The 22,968-nt window shown below is 42.6% G+C and overlaps 3 protein-coding genes across 5 annotated transcripts; 2 read left to right on the forward strand and 1 right to left on the reverse strand.

Moving 5' to 3' along the window:
• The first annotated feature begins 107 nt into the window (after positions 1–107).
• Positions 108–2,992, forward strand: LOC136422643 (beta-microseminoprotein A1-like). Of its 2 annotated transcripts, none has more exons than XM_066410473.1 (4): positions 108–239; positions 1,451–1,557; positions 2,121–2,261; positions 2,701–2,992. In XM_066410473.1, the coding sequence occupies exons 2-4, from the start codon at positions 1,460–1,462 to the stop codon at positions 2,825–2,827; spliced, it is 366 nt and encodes a 121-aa protein (XP_066266570.1). In that variant the 5' UTR covers positions 108–239; positions 1,451–1,459; the 3' UTR covers positions 2,828–2,992. The 2 variants fall into 2 exon arrangements, with proteins under 2 accessions (XP_066266570.1, XP_066266571.1); XM_066410474.1 differs by having other exon boundaries at positions 123–250.
• Positions 2,993–3,376: 384 nt separating this feature from the next.
• Positions 3,377–5,537, reverse strand: LOC136422635 (zinc finger protein 664-like). The gene is made up of 3 exons (XM_066410464.1): positions 5,399–5,537; positions 4,853–5,002; positions 3,377–4,469 (listed from the first exon to the last, which is right to left on the reverse strand). The coding sequence occupies exons 2-3, from the start codon at positions 4,996–4,998 to the stop codon at positions 3,698–3,700; spliced, it is 918 nt and encodes a 305-aa protein (XP_066266561.1). The 5' UTR covers positions 4,999–5,002; positions 5,399–5,537; the 3' UTR covers positions 3,377–3,697.
• Positions 5,538–7,533: 1,996 nt separating this feature from the next.
• LOC136422625 (proline-, glutamic acid- and leucine-rich protein 1-like) lies at positions 7,534–22,859 on the forward strand. Of its 2 annotated transcripts, none has more exons than XM_066410451.1 (18): positions 7,534–7,762; positions 9,995–10,050; positions 10,352–10,457; positions 11,213–11,365; positions 12,463–12,534; positions 13,104–13,163; positions 13,621–13,771; positions 14,057–14,186; positions 14,631–14,718; positions 15,027–15,121; positions 15,700–15,810; positions 16,237–16,375; positions 16,945–17,092; positions 17,532–17,587; positions 17,959–18,165; positions 18,706–19,284; positions 21,389–21,505; positions 22,021–22,859. In XM_066410451.1, exons 1-18 carry the CDS (start codon positions 7,649–7,651, stop codon positions 22,081–22,083), a joined length of 2,445 nt encoding a protein of 814 aa, XP_066266548.1. In that variant the 5' UTR covers positions 7,534–7,648; the 3' UTR covers positions 22,084–22,859. The 2 variants fall into 2 exon arrangements, with proteins under 2 accessions (XP_066266548.1, XP_066266547.1); XM_066410450.1 differs by having other exon boundaries at positions 7,536–7,762; positions 9,992–10,050.
• Positions 22,860–22,968: the final 109 nt, after the last annotated feature.

Below are 22,968 nucleotides of genomic sequence, written 5' to 3' on the forward strand. Positions count from 1 at the left end.
GTAGACCTCAAAACTAGAACACAGAAATCAGAACTCACCGTCTGTCTGACTTCTAGACATATTTGTCTAAACCAACTGAGGAGGAACGGCCGCCTGGAGAGCACCGTAGCGCATGAAGGCCAGTCCAAACTTCTCTTGTCACGCAGGTATATAGACAGACTACGGTGTTTGAGGGGTGGCTTTACTTAGGAGTCATTCCTCTAGATCTCAGATCAGAACCAGAGGGCAGTACACGCAAGGTGAGCTATTTGTAAGACATTTTTGGTACTTCATACATGTAGGTAAGAAATCATGGGTTTTAGAAATTCGTGCGAGACAAGGTAGAAGATCTAAAGAAGATGTTGTGAAAAAGTTCTCCGAGTTGAGAGATGTAGAGACAATTTATTTGTGCCTAACGCCATGCCCCAGCCATACGCCCCCTTAAGGCAGCAAAGAGAAAATTGAGTTTTCCTTGAACACTTTTAGAAAACGCATTTTGAAAATCGCTTGGTAACAAACAAGCAATCAAGCTACTATCTCGGCAAATTGTTATACCTTGGCTAAAAAGTACGTGTTCGTACGTTTTGAGTGATCATACATTCCTTAGTAACATATCTATTTTTATCAATATAGCGTAATGTTAACAGAATATTTTTTATGGTTCAGTCTTCTGCTTTTACAAATCATTTAGAATTCTAACCAAAAATGAGGGAAATTCAAAGGAGCGAAAATAGACATTCTCGTCCATTCCCACCCGCGGATACGGTAAGACGTTGTTTTAAGACAGAATCTGAGATGTTTTGAGAAGCGGTATGTGTCTCCCAGATCAGCACCTTATGTACACAGAAGTACATCGCAGGCAGTGTTGTTGTGACTTCAGAAAATCTCCGACAAAACAACCTCTTTCAGTCAAAGGAACACTGTATGGAAATACAAGTCAAGTACACAGTGGCAGCTGATCGCAAAATCATGCACGGTTTGACTGGCAAGTTGTTGTCTAACTTCTGAAAACTATGGTGCATTGCTCATAACAGATTAGGCCTCTAACTCCGTAAGAAAAGAAGGACAGCTGCCATGTCATAGTGCATCTCTACATGGTTAAGTAGAAATATATTATTTTGCGATTAAAAGGTTATAGTACAGAAGCCACACACACATGTACACCAAGTGTTAAAACAAGATTTCTATTTGGTCACTAGTCTTGGAAGCATAGAAGAGCGCTAGGCAAAATGGTGGAATTTGTTGGCGGGAAATATTGACCGAAGGTTGTGGTCTTTATCGTCCGTAAATGTCAGAGGCTGACGCCATCATGAATTAGTGACGTCAGCGCCTAACATTAGTTAGATTGATTTTCTAGGCTAATCAAACTAGGGTGGCACCCAGGCTGATAATTCATCCATGGGCGTGGACGAATGATTGGATCACTTGACAAACCCCAGTTTGCTTACACGATGCCTTCTTGTCCTCACAGGGTACGAAAATGAGGGTTTTCATCTCACTTGTGCTGGTTATGTGCGCCACCTGGCGGATGACTGAGGGATATGCATACTTCGCACAGCTACAGAGCGAGAACAGGCTGTAAGTTATATAGTATCATATTAGAATTTAAACATCTCTATCGATGTAATCGTTACCACAGAAGGAAATACCAGATAATAAAGCACATAAACAGAATCGTACTTTGCAGACCAGCGCGGTCACATTTGTCTTAGGACATCGTATTAAAAAGGTGGAGTAGAATTTTCAAGCAGGCTGTGACTGGACCAACCACCAACAATGATCTAAAAGCTGTAACAAGACAGACGGATTTTGTACGACATATGCACGACTATACCGAGAATACCATCAATTAGCGATCGCACGACCGTGAGTTTTTTTGTGACCATGCCCTGTAGAATCGACACGTGTGCTGTGTGTGTGTCTTCACTTTCAATAGATAAAAACGCATTTGTAAATGTATGGGGCCTTTGGCGCAGGACTGTTCGACGAGAACTCCAGGCGACTCAAGTAGCGTTTTCTTGTCAAAAAACTCCACTTGTGCAGCCCAAAGCTCCTCACACACAGCCCCGAGTTGACTCCGAAAACTTGTGTGTAAATCGGGCCAAAATGACGCTCTAAAATGGCTGTTGTTTCAATCAAAGGTACGGGCCCGAGGGTAACGTCCGTGTGGTCACCACCCAGTACTGTGAGTGGGAGGGGAAGAAGATGCTGATCGGCAGTAGCTGGAAGACCACAGGGTGTGAGGAGTGTTCCTGCACCGAGGCCGGACTCTACTGCGCCGGGTAGGTACTAATTACCTCCGGGAAGAAGGTTCACCTCCGACGAGGGTATCGTTTTTGATTTTATGTTTGTGTGTTCGCACCTACAGCTCAATATCATTTTGATGGATTTGTATGAATTTTAGTATGTGAGTAGTTATTGAAGTCCCGAAGAAACATGACGATTTGGGGCCCCTATCAGTATTTTGTTTGTTTGTACTGCATAGCCACTAAACTGCGTCATGGCGTAACACACCAGGTTTGTACTGAACAACATAACTAAGCTGCATATCCGGACAGATTTATCTGAACCACTCACACCGGGAAGGACTCCTACTCTTTACTTAAGTGTTGGAGTATTTTACGTTCTGAAGATGGGGCTCTCCTACACACGGCACCTACATTTAACGTCCTATCCTATGCGGTAAACATACTATTATAAGATCCATCCATGTGTTTGCAGGTCCGGTATGTACATGGCTCCTGACCACTGCCTGCTGGTGGTGGATGAGACCTGCCAGACCGACCTGGTGGACGCAGAAGACCCGTTCTCCCCCTGCCGCATGCCGCAGGTGTTCCACGGGAAGTGAGCTGCAGTACCGGCAAAACACGCTTGGTCTCCAAAACGAGACTTCGTCACCTTCGAAACTGCATTTTCTTAGAACAAGTGTTTATACGCAACACTCCATAGTTTCTTACTAACTGATGTCGTAATGTATTTAGTACATTAGTGTAATAAAAATGCATTCAGCAAGCCTCATGTGTCCTGTACCTTCAATCTTAGTGCATGGTCTCCATTTGAAAGCTATTTCCCACGCGTTTTCGAATTTCAGCCTGGAGTCGGATTGGAGCCACCGAGTGGACCAAAAAATAAACCGGGTCAGTGTGTCTGTTTAGTACATGTACCCTTGATGAAAGGATGGTTTCAATCACAGACTTCTAAGGATCGTTCTGATCACAGTTGTTCGAAACGTTGTACGTTGTACATTATATTCTATCGGGGAATTGTTGAATCGTTACCTGTTAGATCAGGTTAGGCCTCCTGACTATATTTTGAATCGTCGATCAACTTTCAAGTTCACATACAACCACATCCACTCAAACCGCATGCAAACACACCACAACGCAACACAAACCACTTCGTAACAAACTGAAAGCTTTATTGTTTCCCAGAGATTGTTTCCAAAACGAGATACAATACATTATACGATAGTCCTGCCATGAAGTACAATTTTCACTTCCAATTGATTAGAATCTGGAGAGGAACCGGCCATCCAATACTGTACTACACAAGGCGAGACCAGCAAGCCTAAAGCGATCAACAACGTCTGGCTACATCGCAACGTGAAAACGACACCCACCTATTATTACACATTCGTCATGTTATCACTTATATATATTACTTATATTACAAGTTACATAATTGCACTCAAGTCTCTGTCCTCAAAAAGTTCACACGACTACTGCTGCCCGTCGTCCTTCTTGACGTGCACCTTCATGTGACGCTTCAGGTTCCCGGACTGGGTGAAGCTGATCCCGCAGACCTCACACTTGTACGGCTTCTCGTTGGTGTGCGTGCGGACGTGCTTGACCAGGGTGGAGGCGTCGGCGAAGGCCCGGGGACAGAACGTGCACCTGTACGGCTTCTCCCCGCTGTGCGTCCGCAGATGCGGCACTAGGGAGGATCGCTGGGAGAACCCGCGGTTGCAGATCGGGCAGATGTAGGGCCGCTCGCCGGTGTGGACGCGTTGGTGAGCCGCTAGGGTGGACGACTTGTTGAAGGTCTTGCCGCACTCCTTGCACTCGTGTGGCCGGTCGCTAGTGTCGCCGTCACCCCGGTGAGCGCCGCCGACGTGCCCGCTGAGAGCGTGTCGGCTCGCGTAGACCTTCCCGCAGACGTCGCACGGGAACCTAGCGGACGTTGTCGTTCCTGCAGGTCGGGAGGTGGCGTACGGACTGACTCGGTACAGGCTGCGGGGTGCCGCGACCATCTTCCCCGGTGAGTACCAGTTAAACGGCGCGCTGAACGTGACGTCCACGTTGTACGGTACGCCAGGAGACGACGTGCTGACCACGGACGCAGGGAAGACCGCAGTCGGCTGTTTCCTCTCGTTCTCCCGCGCGATGTCGCTCGGCATGGAGGCGAAGTTGAAGCCGCTGGACCGACGGATGGGCTCCGGAGTCGCCTTCAAAGGCGGACTGGCATACCTCGTGGGAGTCTGCACAGGAGACCTGAGATTTAGAAAAAAAGATACATTACGACATTAGTACGGTCCGTCTCTAGGTCATTATCAGCTTTACAAGCTACGGTACTAAAAGTCTATATGGCACTTGACGACGATCGTTGACGACCATGCAGCGACCAATACTGGGAAGACAAGAAGACTAGAATACAACAAAACACACAAAACATTCGTCTATAGAATTTGCTCGATTGGTCTGTCAGATCTTTGGTCGCCCAGCGGTGAACAGTGGCTGTCACGGATTATGTCGACCTCAAATTATACCGCGCAAATTATAACGATATACAAGCATATAATGTGTAACTTATATGCTTCTACCGCCTACATGTTACATGTATATACAAGGTTATTTACTGGATATGTTGAACTCACCGTGTTCTCACATCCACCGGAGCGTATGCCTGATTCCAGTCGGGAGAGGGCAGCCCGTACGCCGGGGAGTAGACCGTCCAGGACGTTGGTGCGGGGAAAGACGGTACGGGTCCGCCGTACACAGGCGTGGTCATCGTAGCAGCCATGGTTCTGTAACAAAAACAGACACAAAATTCGTCAGAAAATGCCGGTCATATCACAAAACGTAATGATTTCAATGTCTTTTCAACGTTTACAAGTTAGACGTCCACAATTTTGGCAAGAAATACATACAGAAAAGGAGCACACTTTGGCCAGGTAAGGGCGCAAATACGTCCTTGTACTAGTAGTTCTAGTTTAGAGAACAAGATGCGCTTGTGTACTGGACTCGCACTCAAAGTAGGGGTTGCCGAAAGACGTCGACGTTACAGATTGAATGCCGTTCCGAGTGTAGCGGTTCCTGTCATAATTAGAACATCACAACACCCACGAGTACGGAAATTCAATAGATTCTTCCCTTATTACGTTTGCCTAGAAACATTAAATAAAAGGTCAGTGAAGGCTTACCTGTAAGGCACTCGTCAGAAGATAACAGCGGAGGTAACGAAGGAAGTTCTTGCGTAGGTGTGTGTGTCCTCAGGGAAGCACGACTGAAGAGTGACTCGTATTCTGTCAACTCGCTTTTTATATACAGCCAAGCATCGCAAGAGCTGATTGATAAAAAAACCGTCACTCAGTCGCTTATTTTATCACTCTTAATCAAGTCGTTTGATGTCATGGCTTGGCTTCGCTTTCCACCTTGTCGGCGCACTTTGAAGTTGTGAAAGCCGCGCGTTGATTGGTCGGAGGGATGTAGTCGGCTTTTGTTTGATTGGTTGATAAACAATAGGTGACAATGTTTGGGTTAATTGTATCAGAGGACGCCGTGGCTTTCAACTGGTTTCGTTTGACAAACAACCAATTCACAGAAACGTTGGCTTGGGTATCTGATAATCTGTGGAAGCTATTGTAATAATTGTATCCTAGTTAGGAAAGAATTCGTTGAAAGGTGCCGAAGTTTTCGTACGTCTTTATTGATAAACAAACAGACAACAAAAGATGAACGGTTGTTGCGCACTGACACAAGCCAAAACGTCTTTGCCCAAACAGACGACATTGATTGTAACGTGATTGTAAAAGAAGAAACCAATAGTTTACTTACCAAGTTGGCGGAGTAGTCTTTCGCGGTCAAACCACAGGAAATGTACATATTGTAAGCTATGACACTGCTATCCAATAGCTTATATATTAAAGAATGTTGTACAATTTCAATCGTCTACTTAGGTATGACTAAAAATGGCATGCCATATGCCATTCTCTTGAAGAGTCATAAGGGTCATATAAAACCAAGGAGGTTTCAAATCCTTGATAAAACCTACTTGTTCTGATAAGATTTGCCATATACTAATATCAAACTAGATATGAACACACTTTACTTGAAAAATGTGTTTTTGAATTTCAGTGTGTAGGAATAGTGAATATAAGAAGTAAATAGACTATAGCAATGACTCCTTCATCATAGCTATAGATTATGAATCATCTTTATTTGAAAACTCATGCCCAATGGAGGTATACATGTACACCTACGGTGACATAAAAAAGATGCAAAATATCTGGTCTATAAATCTATCTGATGTTGAATGTGTTTTTCGAATGATATAGATACACTACTGCATACGTAAACGGTATGTCAACCGTTGGAAAAAAGCGCGCGTAATCAATTAGAAGAGCCAGGGCGATCAAACAGGCAAGAAAATACACAGAAATTGAATCCGTTTTATATTTTCACAGTAGACCCGCGGCATTTGCCAATTTTACTTCGTTTTGCGCCAAGATGGAAATCATGCAGTCGGTTATGCTTATGAAAGAAAGTTAGAACAAGACAGTTTTATTGATACCTATCATGTAAAGTAGCCGATAGAGAGTAAGGTAGGGACCGACAAAGAATTAGTTTGACGAGGTTTTCTTTCATACGCTAAGTTAGAGTTTGAAGTAGCCGCGTCGGTAGAACTGTGTCCCGCAAGCGGCGCTTCTACCAGACGCCTTAGGGCTGACTAAATAGAAGAGATTGGCTGCGATAGGGTCAAACGATTCGTCAAAGGAGTTATCCGGCAAGTGTGGGCTTCTGTTGGCTCACACTGAGTAGAATGATTGTACGGATATGGTAAAGTGACGGAAAATTGTGGATTTCTAATTTTCAATGAGAGACAATACATAGAATTTAGTTTATTCAACAGACAACATGTGTAACTTTATGTTGTTTAATCGGATGATTTGTCTCAGAAGACAAGTAACTGTACAATGTATACAGTTCACGGATCACACTGGACTCATAATGTTTCTTTTCCCATGAAAAGGTAGCGAGAAGGTCTATAATCCTTTATTTGTCCGCTTTAGTTTAGTTTGGTTTATTTGTTCGAAGGCTCACTGCAAGTAACAAGCTTGAGCTTCATGTGCTTGTACGTAGATATGAGATGTGACATAGGAAACATACATTGTGACACTGAGTCAGTGATTGACATTAACATTACTAGTATCAAGGAGGCTATATCTAGACGAGTTGGGTTTGGCTTCTATTTTGGAGGCAGAGGGAGACGAAAAGCCCCACTATTTTCCATAATTTGTGAGTTCTATGTTTTCAATATGAGAGTCACGTAGCTTTATATGTTTATCCGTGTGACTGTACTACATGTTGCTCGCTCGAACAACACCTTCCGTGGTGAAGTACCACAAGACATCGATAGGTGGCGCGCAGCGAATGACCCTGGTTGACCCAAAATGGCAGCTCACATGGCAAACGTGCTCCTCACAAGTTTGTCGGAAAAAGAAGGAAAATCTTTGCTCCCGTGGGCCATTGAAGCAGCGAACGAGCACCAACTGTTACAGAGTGAAGTAAGTGTAACTGAGATGTAAATGGCAAAGAGTAGTCTTGAGTAGTGGTCTAATGAGGGGTTTCGATTGCAAGGGGGGGGGGGGCGGCGCTGCACACATGTCTGCTAACTAAAACTTTGAATCCAGTTAGGAATGTGTACATAAACATAACGCCAGGCATAGGTGCAGAGGTTTAGGTGCAGGTTCAGAGGTTTAAAATAACATGTGGTCTTCAATGATGACTGTCATCAAGAAACAGTTAACAGAAATAAATACTACATATCACTTCAGAACTTCTGAGCAGTGTTTCTCCTTGGATATCAAAATATTACAGCAATCAATGATACAATATGGAGAAACAGCAAAAACAACAACATGTACTAGTATGCAACATCTGGATCAACATAGTACTTCAAGAACACTTTAGTTTGATAAGGCCATGTTGATTTGATTATTCAGGGCTCCAGACTAACTTTTAGGCCTAGGAGCACTGTGCTCCTAACTCAAAAAAGTTAGGGGCACCAGCAAAAATCTAGGGGCACCACTACAAAAAGTTGGAAGAACAAGCAAAAGTCTTGGCTATACCAAATAATACTCCTATTAATCATTGTTATACGTTAACAACCGGGAATAAAGTATTTGAATAGATCATAAAAGATAAAAACCTACATTGATGGTGCAGAACAATTGGCAATTCAATTCATTCAATACCTTCCTACATACTGATACTAGTACGATGGATTTTTAGAAAAATTGGGCATAGGTTCCCCGGCTGGCCCCTATCCGGGGGGCCACGGTGCCTCAAGTTCAACAAGTTGAAAAATACACAATGGTATTTTTTACTTGGAACAAGGCAGGTAACGATTCACATAACCTTGAATGATAAATAAATAGATGACTCTAGAACTTATCTATTGGGTTCATGACCAAAACAAATAAAGTCATATTCCATAATTTGAAACTTCACTGCTGGCATCAAGTTCAACATTTTTACAAGCATTTCTTTTCTTTTTACCCTCACCCTCTGTATACAGATAATCCAAAATACTTTAATATCCTTAAAATTCTTGCTCAAAATAGTATCAAAAATGATCTGTTTGTGCCGACCCAGTCAAATCGGGAACTTCGAAACGCGTAGTTCAAATTTCGCGCGTCAGGACCCCGCGGCGCCGTCATCCAATGACAGGCAGACCGCATGGGGAAAGCTTTGTGATTCGCCGCTGTGCAGTATAGACAGCAGCAGAATGAAAGTACATGCAGCACCATAACAACGGGCAGGTAATGAGCTTTGAAATGATACCGGTGACAAAAGGAAAATTTGATATTTTTTAAAATAAAACTCCACTTGAATTGATTCATCAATTTTTGATCGTAAAAATCATCGCTTGAACAGGTCAGGTATATATATGACAGCAGGAAACAAGCCTTTCATTCTGCTGCGGTCTATTTTTCATAAACATCATGGCCGCCATTGTCATTGAAAGCAGCGAGCGTCCGGCGAGCGCTCACTTTCATCGACAAAGTTTTGGCGTTTGAAACATTTTACAAATCAAACAAATACACCACAAAGGAGAGAAACTTATATCCTTTATTTCTATGGGTAACTTTGCCACTAGGAACGGATAGTTTTTGTACCGCGGGTGTGGGAACATGATAGAAAATTTACCGACGATATTCGCGGTAGCATTGGATACCTATATTTTCGGCTTACCGCTTAGTTCTGCAGCCATTATCCTGGCGCAGGTCTTAATTTTGGATTGTCGCACCGTGCGACCGTGATTTTAAATCTAGTCGCATTCTCAAGAAACTGGTCGCATACATATTGTGTGCGAGTCGCACTCACGAGCGCTGTTATTTGATCAATTTTCGTCTGTTTCCACGAAAAAAGGCTTCGTCTGTGAATCATACAAACAGCTGCAAAATGAGCAAATATGTGCCGTGAATTGAAAAAAAGAAAACGGATTCTAATGTCATAGAATGCCAAACTTCATTCATAAGTCAAAGAACGAAGAAGATGTGAAAGAACAAAAATGAAGAATCTATTTTGGTATACATTGTAGATCTAGTATATACATTTGTGCAACCTTCCTGGCGACATAGATTTCAGAATAAAAGGCCAAACTTTTCTTTGTTCACACGCTCACATCAGTTTTGGGTTCCTGGAGGACGTCATCTATATAACTGAATCAACATGGCCTATTGTGAGTACCAGTAATGGCACAAAAATAACTTCCCAATCTTCTCCTGCAGCAGAATGTACAGGCCTGGGTGAGTCACATTAACACAAGTCTGGGGACAGCCAAGACAAGGTGGGTACTGAATCTTGATAATATCATCTTGTTTTTTTGTGTGTTTGTGGCCATGGGGTGTCTGGCCAAACTAGTCTGCAAATACTAGCACAACAAAATGCTTCGTTGTGACTTTTGGGCAATTCGGCATTCAACTTCACAATACAAATGATTTGTCAAGAACATTTTTGTACAAACATCTGTGTTGATTGAATGATATTTTACATGGTTGAATGTAATCAAGAATTGTTGTATTTTAGTGCCCTTGGTGGCATAAAGCAAGCCCACATCTTACAGTTACACCCCTATGTCTGTACCATAGGTTGGAAGGACTATGTTTACTGGGTACCGTGGTGCGACAGTGCAGTGCAGGTACCTTCATACAGCATGGTACTTCCTGGATCAGAATGCTGACTCAGGTTTTACAGGTATTTAGGACAACATTTTCTTTTAAAATACAATTTTTGTAAGAAGACAACAATGAGAAAGGGAGGCCATGAAGACTGTCTTTATTTATTCTCTGAGCAAACTTTGCCCTCATACTGTAAAAGGGGAACTTTAGAACTTTAGAACTTTATTGTAAATCAAAATTGCAGTCCATAGGACTGAATTGCATTGATTTTACATAGTAATAATAGTATACAAACAATTTAATACAGTAGCATATTACAGTTAAAAAAACACCATTATTTATCAATTATTCAGATTAAAATTATTTTACAAAAAAAAGATGTATTTGCTGTATATTCTCTATTTAATTCAATGGAAGTAAGAAAATGGAGCATTTGCAGTTTTTTTTTTTTAGTTTACGGTTGAAACAAGGGGGTAGGCAGGCAAAAGACAGAACAAGCATCTTCAGGGTGGCTTTAAGTTTGCCAACATTAAATCACCACAAAATTTAAACATTTACACTGAATTACAGTCTCCAGGTGGTCATGACATTCTTGAGAAGGCCTCAAGAACACCTTTAATTTTGTAATGTGGTGATCTTAGAATATCTGATGTAATTTACTAATTATAAGAGTTGATATCCACTCGTAAGTAGATCTAGAGTTTGAAAATTTGCATTGTTCTTCCAAATTCAAGTGACCAGATTGGTCATTAACATTTCATGGATCTGAGATGTCCCCTGGTAAAATAGATAAAATTGAAATTGAAATTGATGTTGTCCACTCCTGTCCAGGCCTATGACTCACCGCTGACCCTTCAGATGGCCAGCCATGACCTGGCCTGTGTTGTCCAGCAGGCTGCCCAGTACCCGGAGGTGGCCAGAGAGGTGGCCAGCACAAACATCCCCGCCCTGGTGCAATGTCTGCTGGGAGCCCAGGACCATCAGGTATTGGGGTGATGTTAGAAATGTTCTTTAGGGGGGATGATGGTATTGGCGCAGGCGCCTAGACCCTACGGTGAGAGAGCTCAAGAATAAACAGGGCATTAAAACATTGAAAGCCTTTCTTGGTGGGCTTTTTGGTGAACTCTTGGCAAGTCTGGGGTGGGTATGACAGTTCAGACTTCATAATTTTAGAATATGTTGACAAAAACGACCTTTCTTCATCTTTTTGTCTTCTGGACCCCCGGGAGATAGTGTGATGGTCGCGATCGGCCCTTATAAGGGAAATGGACTGACTCAAGTGCTCTCGCTCGGGGGTGTTTCCCCGGAGACTAGCCGTATAGAAGTTCTCGTAATTCTGATAGATGACAGTCTACAGAAGTGGTAAAAAATTGAGGGTAAGTTTTCTTGGTCAGGATCTTTGGTTCCTGAGATAATGACACCTAATTTCTGTCAACTTCCCCATAGGGATGCATGTATTATTGGCCCAAATTGGAATGTCCTAATCCCCCCTGAAGGTTGCAGAACACAGTATAATGTACTGTAAGTCTACTTATATATGGTATATTTCGATTCGCGAATCAATTTCCCCGCTGATATGTTAATCATACTTTTGCCCCCCTCCCCACATTTACGACTGAGCTCGACTTCAGGGAAAAACAACACATAAACAATGCACACGATTGTGTAAAACATGACAAACTTTTACACAGTACGTACATAGTATTTATCCATGACCCCCTGAGTCTATGACTTCACATAAAGAAATAAGTGCGACAAAAAAAGTTGAACACTTGGTAGAAATGTTAACGTGAAATCCAGCATGGCAGAAACTGTCATATATGGTAGATGAATAAACAAGCTTTCAGATGCATTGATGAAGGTTAGACATCAAGGTAATAAGATACACAAGATAACGGTTACTCAAGCAACTGGATAGATTTTGGAAATGGTCAAATGTTTCACTAACTTTCAGGTAGCATGAGGTAGGATATTAAATATGACAATAATCTTGAACAATACTTAACAAACATCTTACTGACTCTGACTTTATTTAGATCCACAGTTGGCTTATGTTGACATTGTTGTCCTTATTGCTCCAGTGGTTCCCCTCAGCTCTGGAGGCCCTGCACTCCTGTATGAAGAACTTCCCTGGTCCTTGTGGACCCTCCAAGGTTTGTTACATGACGGGTCTAACGCTCACAAATGCAGAGATTCTTTCCATGTATCTGGCAAAACATTGACAAAGTCTTCATTATTTTGTGGATGTCTTCTTGTAGGGATTCGGGTACATGTACCAGTAAGTTAGAGTGCAAATTGAAGGCTTGCATTAAGAGTGTAAAGATTTTAAACCATTTTATCATAAGGTAGACTTGAAAAAAAGAGTATCAAACTCTTTGTGAAACCTGTAATTTGCGATTACCACCATGTTAAAATCATTGCATTTACTTTTGTGTATCTATAGTTATGGAAGACCTTACCAACGTTCCTGTACTTTTCATGTGTCAATTAAGTTCTGTATATTGTGATAAGTAACACAATGGAATGGTAGAAGAAATAGCAAACATTCAGTGGTTTGTTTAGAGCCTCTCCATTTCAAACTAGAATTGTCCAATCATGATATTTTCTTAGAATTAGCATATAATTGTGCTTACAATGTAAGCTACTAGCACTAAGCCACTGAGTGACATGACAGCACATTGTTGTTGTTTACATGAATGTTTGTTTGTTTGTGTTGTTGTAGGGAAAGATTGAATCCCTTGTGTGTGGACTGATGGACACCAATCAACCCAGGCTGTCTCAGGTGGGACATCACACTTATACTTTTCTTACTTTTACATAGAAGCTTGCACCTCACCTCTAGTAAACCAAAATAGCATATGACTTTTTTTATCTAATTTGTAAAACGATTGCAAAACCTTATGGAGAAGGGTTCAACTTCAATTCAGTCTAAATTCTTTTCCATAGAGAATACAACAAGGTGTAATCCTCATCACCCAAGGTACCAGCCTGACCGCAGGCCAAAGGGCCATCTGATCTGTGGGATGGCTGCGATCGAGGATGATGCGGAATACATTGTGTTGCATTCTTTCTATGTCATACACACCTGAAAAAACACACATTTGAATATGTGCTTTTATGTTACAGTATTGTTTTGACTGCAAATTTGAAACACTATAAACCCCTTACCTCTCCTACTATGAAATTAAATCCCCACGAAAATAAATGACTCTACAGTAAACCCCTCCTTACCTGTACAGTTATTACAGCAGACATGTCCACTGTTAGCTGGGTGTGGTGGGGGCGGGGCCGGCGGAGTGAAGTACAAGGAGGCCTGGACTCACCTGTGTGACCAGGTGTTGGGCTCACTGCACCAGGTGTTGGACCACGCCTACCAGGACATCGAGACAGGTGGGTGGAATCCAATGTCCCATTGTCTTTTTTAACCTTTAGCACTCTGAAGTAGCTGTTTGGCACCCAATGCCCTATTTGGAACAGAGTTAGGCAGCAGGGAGAAGGTATTTACGTTTAGGACAGCATTCTTCACACTGCAGCAGTAACACATAGCTGTAGAAAAGTAGAAACAGTCGGTATTGCCCTGAGGAAGGTGACAGACGGTCACTGAAATGTTGGCTGTTGTATCTCCTTGGTTGGGAGTAAAGAAGTTTGTTTAACTGCTATGTATGTGTTCTGTAGGGTTGCAGACTTACAGCGTACCACAGGTGTCACTGCGTCTTAAGGCAGTCCCCGAGTCGGATCCAGTGAGGACCTTTGTCTTAAGCACCAGGTTTCACAATCTGTGTGGCTGTTTACAACAGTTAGTCAGGTGGGTATAGTGGCTCTGATATACATAGAGTACCGCAAGTCAATTTGTTGGTTGTCAGATGTTAAGAAAATCTAGTGGTTCCTCTGATATTCATTGTGGGCCACCCTTTGAACAATGGTGCCAGTACAGCTCGCAAAGACGTTAGATAATACATGTATTTTGATGACAAAAATAGTATGAGTGGCTCCAGGCAAAGAGGACAGAAGAGACTCAGGAGCTACAATAGGTTTGGATACTGTAAATGCATTTAAGTTTGCATGGTTTTCGTGCTAAGGGGAAAATGGAGTGTTCGCAGTGGTTTTGATTTCGCGGCAGTGCTATAGTCTCGTACTGCTACAGTGCTGGACAAAAATGTTCACGGGGGTTTTAAGTTCGTGGGGAAACTGGTTGTGACCATTAGTTTTGTTTTCCGTCATGCCAATGTGTTACTCAATTTCTCTGCAGTCAGGACTTCCCATCTGTAGTGAGGATCCCTGTACCAGACATCCTTGCCTTACTGTGCAGGGCACTGGGGGTTAATGCCAAAATGCTGGTGTGTTTTTTTTCCTTCTCTGTTTACACCATGGATGTTGAGATTATGTTATTGTTATTGTTTGTTTGTATCGTATAACCACCGCCCTTAGGCATAACAGTTTTATACAGTAGGTACAGCCTGCATAGGACCAGGCTGTAAAGTTCGATCCACTCACACTGGGATGGACCCCTACTTTTATGATAAGTGTGGTGTGCTTTTTAACGGTGCGTGGCATCTGAAAAGAGAATATTTATAAGTAAATTTGAAGTAGCTTTATGTTGTTCAAACTTTGGACCACATCTTTTTTTTCCTTCAATGTTTCACAGTTTGGAAAAGCATCCATGGAACATATGCTTCTCATGTCCGTCCTTCCCAAGATGCATTGCTCTGCACTGAGCCTTCTTGAAGCCCTCATCATAAGGTAAGCCTTCAGTGTGATATTCTGACTCATATTCTAAATATAAAACTGGATAGTGAGTGAGTTAATGAGTGTGATATTTTCGTATAAAGCTGATAATTACAGTAGAAGATATGATGTATATTTCTATGTATTAATGAGGGGGGAGTCAATGACCAGTCCTTATTCAACAGTAGCTCAAATGATAAGCAAGGAGGTCTCGATTTTACGTCCTATCCAAAAGGACATACCTTACTGAAGCTAGAGACTCATTTTTACCTGAGTCGAGTGAGGAAATACAAATGTAGGTGTTAACTACCTTCCCCAAGGATACAACATCGGGTTTGTCAGGGATTTGAACTCAGTACCTCCAGGTTCTGAGTCAACAACCCTAACCACAATTGTTTATTTCTGCAAAAGTCATGGTCTTTACAAACTATCCTTTGGATCAGGCACAGACCCTGATGGGATAACAAATGATCATTCCCCTTGTATCCCCCAGCTGCAGAAGCCACCTGGTTCCGCATGCCTCCGTCATTTCACAGCTGCTGGTTTAGACCCTGATGGGATAACTAATGATCAGTCCCCTTGTATCCCCCCAGCTGCAGAAGCCACCTGGTTCCACATGCCTCCGTCATTTCACAGCTGCTGGTTCAAACCCTGGGCTGGACCACTTCAGAGGAGGGGGTGCCAGGGAGGCAAAAGCCTCACAGGTAAGCAGACATCCAATACAGGTCGTAAAACCTCTCAATACCTATATTTTATGATACTAAAACCTGGAAATTGTTTTTAAAAGTTATATATATTTCAATCCTTTTCTGGTCTCTTTATTGACTTTACTAAAACTATAAATGATTGAAATGATTTTTAACCTTTGCATACTGTTTGGACTCAAATACATCTGAATTTAAAAGAGAATACACACACACACAATATGGCCAAATCATCATACATCTATATTTTAGGTGTCATTGATCCAAAATATGGCCATGGTTTACTTATAACAAACTTTTTCAGAGGAAAGTGAAATGGACAGAATAGACTAAAACTAGTAAAAGACTTTAAGTGCAACCTTGTTCTAAAATGGATGACATCTTGTGTGTATTTTTGTTGACTGTCTCGTTCCATCAAATTTCTAGCACCCTTCGCAGCAGAGCATACACAGTCCTGACGGTGTGGCTGAACGTGTGTGGTGCAGCCAGCGGTGTGGACAGCCATGCTGATGTCATCCTGCAGCATGTAATAAAAGATGCCACGCCTCAGGCAGATACAACTAAGGTTTGTTTTTCGTTTGTTCTGCAACACCTCTGTTTAGTACAGTATCTACAAGCTGTGTAAGACCAGACTGTAAGGTTTGATTCACTGACAATGGGGTAGACCCCTCTGACTCTACTCGATGGACACAGCTTCTTTGGCCTGCACTGAAACCCTTGACCCAGAAAAGCTAAACAGAAGTCAGTCAGCATTATTGACAGCCTGGCTGTGGCAGCCATTTTTGTCCGTTAAGAGCCATTTTTGAAGGCGGTCCTCGAAATGGAATAGAGGTGTGGTTTCGGGATCGGTCTATTGCTTAGCTGAGAACCCAGCATCTATATATTAACTTCTCTTTCATTAGTACATTGGAGTCTCACAACTTCCCAGTCTACCCTGTTGTACCTTTATCCTACCTCCAGTTGAAAGCTAACAGACCAGGGAGCAGACCAGGAGACCCTGTTCTGTGTCTGTATAGCCGGTATAACTGCCCTTCCGTGTAACACACCAGCTTTGCAGGCACGCGGCGCGGCAGTAGGTGGTTATATTACACTGAACAGTCTGTCACACTTGTTGTACCTTTATCCCACCTCCAGTTGAAAGCCAACAGACCAGGGAGCCAGGACCAGTCCAGGAGACAGAAGAAGAAACAGCGGGGAGTGGACGTGACTGACCAGGGCCTGACTGGACACAGGAAAGTGGACAGTCAGGCCAACAGTGACGTCTGTTCTGCCGCACTGGAAGGTAGGATGGATTGTCTAATGGTCACTTCACTTTTCATCTTTTTGAGAAATCATAGCCTGAAGCAGGTGTCTTACTGGACCGCTCCAAACTGTACTAGGAAATAACAGCTATTTTTCTCCAATTTTCCCTTGCAGTCATGCTGACAAGCGCTAGATACGTGACCTCTACAAACAAAATGGCCTCGTTTGAATGTCACATTCTCAGTTTCAGCTCCAAATCAAATAGTTTACATGCGCCATTTTTCTCCAATTTGTGTCATTTTTGAACTTTTAGGCAACAAACCAGTTTTTTTTACAATTTTGCCCAATTCAGCACAGTCCAGTGACATACAAGCTTAAAGTATTTTGCAAAAGACTGGTATGTTTGGTGAGATCCCAGGGGCGGAGCCAATTGATAGCTCCCTTGTTCTAAATAAACTGTTTGTTGTGCTTTTACACAGCGCTGAAAACCCTTCTAGAAGTGGTTGGGTCGATTATAAAGCCATCTATTCACAAGGTAAGACATTACTGTTAAGATCATTAAGCAAGGCTTTTTCATGGTACATCGCTTAATACAAGAAAGCATTTTTTTCCAAATGTTGTCCTTTGTTACTGTACATTCATTTCTCTTCATGGTGATGTAATTTCATTGTAGAAGAGGAAAGAAGGTTTACACTTTTTTAATGATTGGAACAATAGTGTTGTACAGTAGTAATACATTAGAAATGCAAATATCACAGTTAGGTCACAGTGGAGAGGCCACTACCAAAACTGTGAGAATAAAACAAACAACAACATTTTAAGATTTACAGTAAAAAACAAACCATTTTTCTTCAAAAAATGGTGGTGCTTATGTAGCAACAATCTTTTTACCCTTTGTTCCCCCAGGAAACCCAAGAGTTTGTAATCCCCCTCCTACTGAAGATCCATCAGAACCAGTCGGACCCTCCCATCCCTTACTCCTGTGCCAGGTGTAGGAAGGGGCTGTACCAGCTCCTCCTGGCAGCTGTGCTGGTACTGCACCCTAGGTGGCCACCTCCCACCCACTGTGCAGTGAAGATCTTCAGTGTGGGACAGCAAGACTATGACTTACAGGTTATTCTTAATTTCTAATACATGTAATATCAAAGCAAATGATACTAAGGATAGTTTACTAAGGATAGTTATGTATCATCCATATTAATTTAACTTACGCCACATTGATTAATTTTGATTATATTGATTACATCTAAGCAGGCATCCATTTCCTTTAAAAAAATGTTTGTGACCTTACTGTAAATTGTGCGATGAAGCAGTGAAATGAGCAAAAATTGCAAGAAATATCAGAAAACGCTTTCTAATAAGCAAAGTCTTCCAAAGTCAAGGAAGACGGTGTGAAAGAACAAAAAATAAGAATTTATTGTATGTTATACTATGCTGTGTGTGTTAAGTCATTTGTTCAACCTTCCTGGGCAGTTAGATTTGATAACTTTTATCTCACATCTTTTGGCATGCTCGCATCAGTTTTGGGTTGTCATCCATGTGATTAAATCAGTATGGCTTTACTAGGAATAAAAAGTCCATTCTTTTATTCTTGTATAGTCATACAGAGCTATGTGTGAGGATGAGTTTAACCAAGTATGATTTCATTTGCAGGTTTCCTCCTACTGCAGAGAAGCCCTGCTAACCTGCATGTCAATCATCCACCCCAGGGCACCCACCCTCCAATCACCAGTCATCATTTCTGACACGCCCACCATTTCAAAACCTTCAACCAATCATCTGGCACCAAGCTTCCAGATGCTGAGAACCAATGCCTCAGAAACCATGCTGAAAAATCCCTCCAGCAATGGCAATTTGTTCACAGCACCGTCTTTCAAATCAGCCAGCCAATCAGAAGGGATGTTGAAAGACCAACTACGTGTAAGCCAATCCGAATCCACCTCTTGTGAACGTATCCGGGTAGAAAGTTCTGATGTTCCAGAAAGTTTTTCAAAAAAGTTGAGGAGAGAAGAAGACATGGCAGGGCCTAGTGTTATCCACTTAGATGAAAGCAGCAGTAGCAGTGAAGGCCAAAGTTCATCTGAGGACAGTGTAGAATTCCTTGAGGACGTCAAAAACAGCGAACCAGACAGTTCCACACTGGAGACAGGGGAACCTGAGGACGCTGTCAGCAACGCAGGAAGGGAGCTGGCTACACACATGCCTGACAATGAAGATGTGGTCTTGATACAGGTGGGACTTCCATGTAATTTTATATACAAGCAGACTGGTAGGACGCGGGTATGGCTATACGTAGGAGAATTATAATCTTTAACCATACATGTATGTCATAGCTGCTTTTCCTGAGAGGTCTGAAATGTCTTAACACCTGAACACTGTCCCTGTTTTTTCTGATATCATGTTGTATGGTTGTATGCTTGTTGAATACTACAGATGACCAGTAGTTCAGAAACAATTCAATCTGTACAACTGAATAAGATTCAGTGATTATATATATGGCCTCCGTCGGTCAGTATTGACCATGGTAAAATCCTAATTCACAACAGCCCTACAGCATCGACTATGGCTAAACAGCCCTATACGAGAATGGCAGTCTCTGCCACAAAAATCACATCTGTAAGCTGACTCAGTTCTGTTGCAAAGCTCTTTTCTGCGGATCCGCTTTTCTTCTGCGCTGTGCATCAGTCTGACTTCTCCTGATTTGAGCTGTCTGAACAGTGTGCATCTCCACCTGGAACGGTCACTTGCAAGGTCCTCCCAGTGCTCCGTATTAATATCTAGAGCCTTCAAGTCCCTCTTGCAGACATCTTTGAAACGCAGCTGTGGCCTCCCGGTACGTCTCTTTCCTGAGATCAGTTCTCCGTAGAGAAGGTCTTTGGGGATTCGGCCATCCTCCATGCGACGGACGTGGCCTAGCCAGCGAAGTCTGCGCTGCCTGAGCAGGGTGAACATGGTGGGGAGGCCGGCGCGGGACAGCACTTCGGTGTTGGTCACTTTGTCCTTCCATGATATGCCAAGGATACGGCGCATACACCTCATGTGAAAGGCGTTTAGCCTATTCTCCTGCTTGGCATAGGTCGACCACGTTTTACTCCCATAGAGAAGTGTGCTGAGAACGCATGCGTTGTACACGGCCATCTTTGTCTTGACAGAGAGTAGGCTTTGCGGTGAAGAACACCTTACTGAGGATGGTGGAGCCGGGAAGTAATGGATCTGCACGTCTCCTCACTCTCCGCCTCAACACAACCAAAGGCCCCATCACCCTTGTCAGCGTATACGCCCCGACACTTGCTGCCACCCCTGAAGTAAAGGATGAGTTCTACGAGAATCTCACAGCTACCATCAGGAACATTCCCAGTGACGAACAACTAGTCCTCCTAGGTGACTTCAACGCAAGAGTGGGTGACGACCATGAATCCTGGCCAGCATGCCTGGAAAAATTTGGTGTTGGCAAGATGAACGAAAATGGACAGCGAGCGCTGGAGTTTTGCGCATATCACAACCTGTGCATCACAAACTCGTACTTCCAGACCAAGCCCCAACACAAGGTTTCCTGGCGACACCCTCGCTCGAAGCACTGGCACCAGCTGGACCTGATCCTGACAAGACGGACCTCGCTCAAGAACGTGCTACTGACACGTGCGTATCAGAGTGCAGACTGCGATACAGACCATTCCCTGGTATGCTGCAAGTTCAAGATGGAACCGAAGAAATTCCACCACGCAAGACAGCCGGGAAAGCCACGCATCGACATCAGCAGAATGGCTCAACCAGAACTCGTGGAAAAGTTTACTGTTACTTTTGAGAAGGAAGTTAACAGCAAGCCATCTGGACTGTCAGCGACAAAGAAGTGGAATGATCTGCGAGACGTGATGCATCGTACAGCCATGGCTACCTTTGGAAAGAAGACCACACAGTCACACGACTGGTTTGATGCCAAGTCAGCAGAGATGGCCCCCGTGATAGAAGCCAAACGTGCTGCTCTTGCAGAGTACAAGAGAACACCCAGCGAGAGGAATCTCCACGTCCTCAGAGCCGCAAGGAACAAAGTCAAACAGACAGCCCGACGGTGTGCCAATGAGTACTGGAGCAAGCTTAGTGAAGACATCCATGTAGCCGCCATAACAGGAAACATCAGAGGTATGTATGATGGTATTAAGAGGGCACTTGGACCAACCCAGAGCAAGACAGCTCCCCTTAAGTCCACCACTGGGGAAGAGATCACAGACAAGAAGCTACAGATGATTACTTCCGGACATTTTGAATGACATCCGTCACTCTTCTTCAGTGGCACTAGAACCACTAGATGACCGGTACTGTTCTCTCTATTTTCTAGGGACATTCTGAGGAGGGAAGTGCTGAAGTTCCTGCTGGTACCACAGACCTCAGCACCACTGCAGGGGTGAAGAGGAAACATGAGAGTGATGGGGAGGGAGAAGACAATGACAGCCAGGTATTTCAGCTTTCTCTCTCTCTCTCTCTCTCTCGCTAGGTTGGACTAGCCTGGAATCCAAACCTATCATAGCTCCTGAGTCTCCTCTCCGCCAGAGAGGATATATAATTGCACCACCCTTGCTATGCTACTAGTATGTCCAACCTTAGCCTTGAATCCAAACCTATCATAGCTCCTGAGTCTCCTCTCCGCCAGAGGAGACTCGAGGCTATAATAGGTTTGGATTCCAGGCTATTTGCGGAGAGGAAACTCGGGAGCTATAATAGGTTTGGATTCAAGGCTAAGGTTGACATACTAGTAGCATAGCAAGGGTGGTGCAATTATTTGTTTTCAGGATATCAGTTTGCATGACATTGTTTCTCATATAATGGAATAGTGCAAATCATTTTACTATATTCTCATTGTTCAAGTTACTAACCACCCCCTTCTCTTTATATGTCTATTATTATAAAGCTAATAATTTGAGTGTTCCTTACTGTAAAAAAATCTTCTGATTGTTTTTCACTCCTTTTCAGAATGCAGATATCCAGGCAATGTTGGCTGCATTTGTACCAGACTCCACTCCAGATGATTACTGATGTGTCAGAGGGAAGAAGATCATGTTGTTTAGGATTTAATAATTAATACATTATATATTTGTAATCTTCCAATGTGCAATGTCTAGTGAATTGCAGCAACTATATTTTAGACTTGAGCAAGGAATAGCTTGAAAGAAAATGTGCTGTCTTCTTACAGCAAGGCAGTTGCAACCTACTGGTAATGAATATAAAATAGCTATAATTTTATAAGAATGTAGCTATTGATTTTGTTTTAGAAAAGACTAATATGATACCTTAAAATGTTTTACTTTGAACATTATTACAGTGATTCATGATCAGTATCAAATGCTATGTTTATGAACTTGAATATAGGCCAAACAAATACATTGTACTTCTCTAATTCAAAGAGCATGTTGATAGTGAAGACTATTTCAGTACAGCACATTGAATGTAGTTTTTCATTACAGGACAATTAATGTATTTCGTTTTCATTTTCATTAAAACAGATGACGACCGGATGGTTGTTTGTCCTTTAAATCTGATGGAATAAAGGCTGTCATATTAACCAAGAGATATCTACAATGTACTTTTACTTGATAGTAAAAGCATGGCTATTTCATTACAGCACATTACATGTTCGATAAGTTGTCATAGATCATTAAAACAGATCTGGACTGGATGGTTGTTTGTCCTTTAAGTCTGATTGAATAAAGGCCGGTAATGTCAACCAAGAGACATCTACAATGTACATTCACTATGTATAAAGTTGACTAGAGGGAAAAATAAAGAAGAAACATCGCTAAGAATTGGCTCAATTTTGTACTATCAGCACTCGAAAAAAAAAATCATGCTTCGCCTAAAGCTCGCATTATGTTTAGAGCTTAACCTATTTTATCTTCATACCCCTTATAAAAGGATTGAACA

The sequence above is a fragment of the Branchiostoma lanceolatum genome, chromosome 17 (genome assembly GCF_035083965.1).
Source record: "Branchiostoma lanceolatum isolate klBraLanc5 chromosome 17, klBraLanc5.hap2, whole genome shotgun sequence".
In the NCBI taxonomy this organism is placed as follows: domain Eukaryota; kingdom Metazoa; phylum Chordata; class Leptocardii; order Amphioxiformes; family Branchiostomatidae; genus Branchiostoma; species Branchiostoma lanceolatum.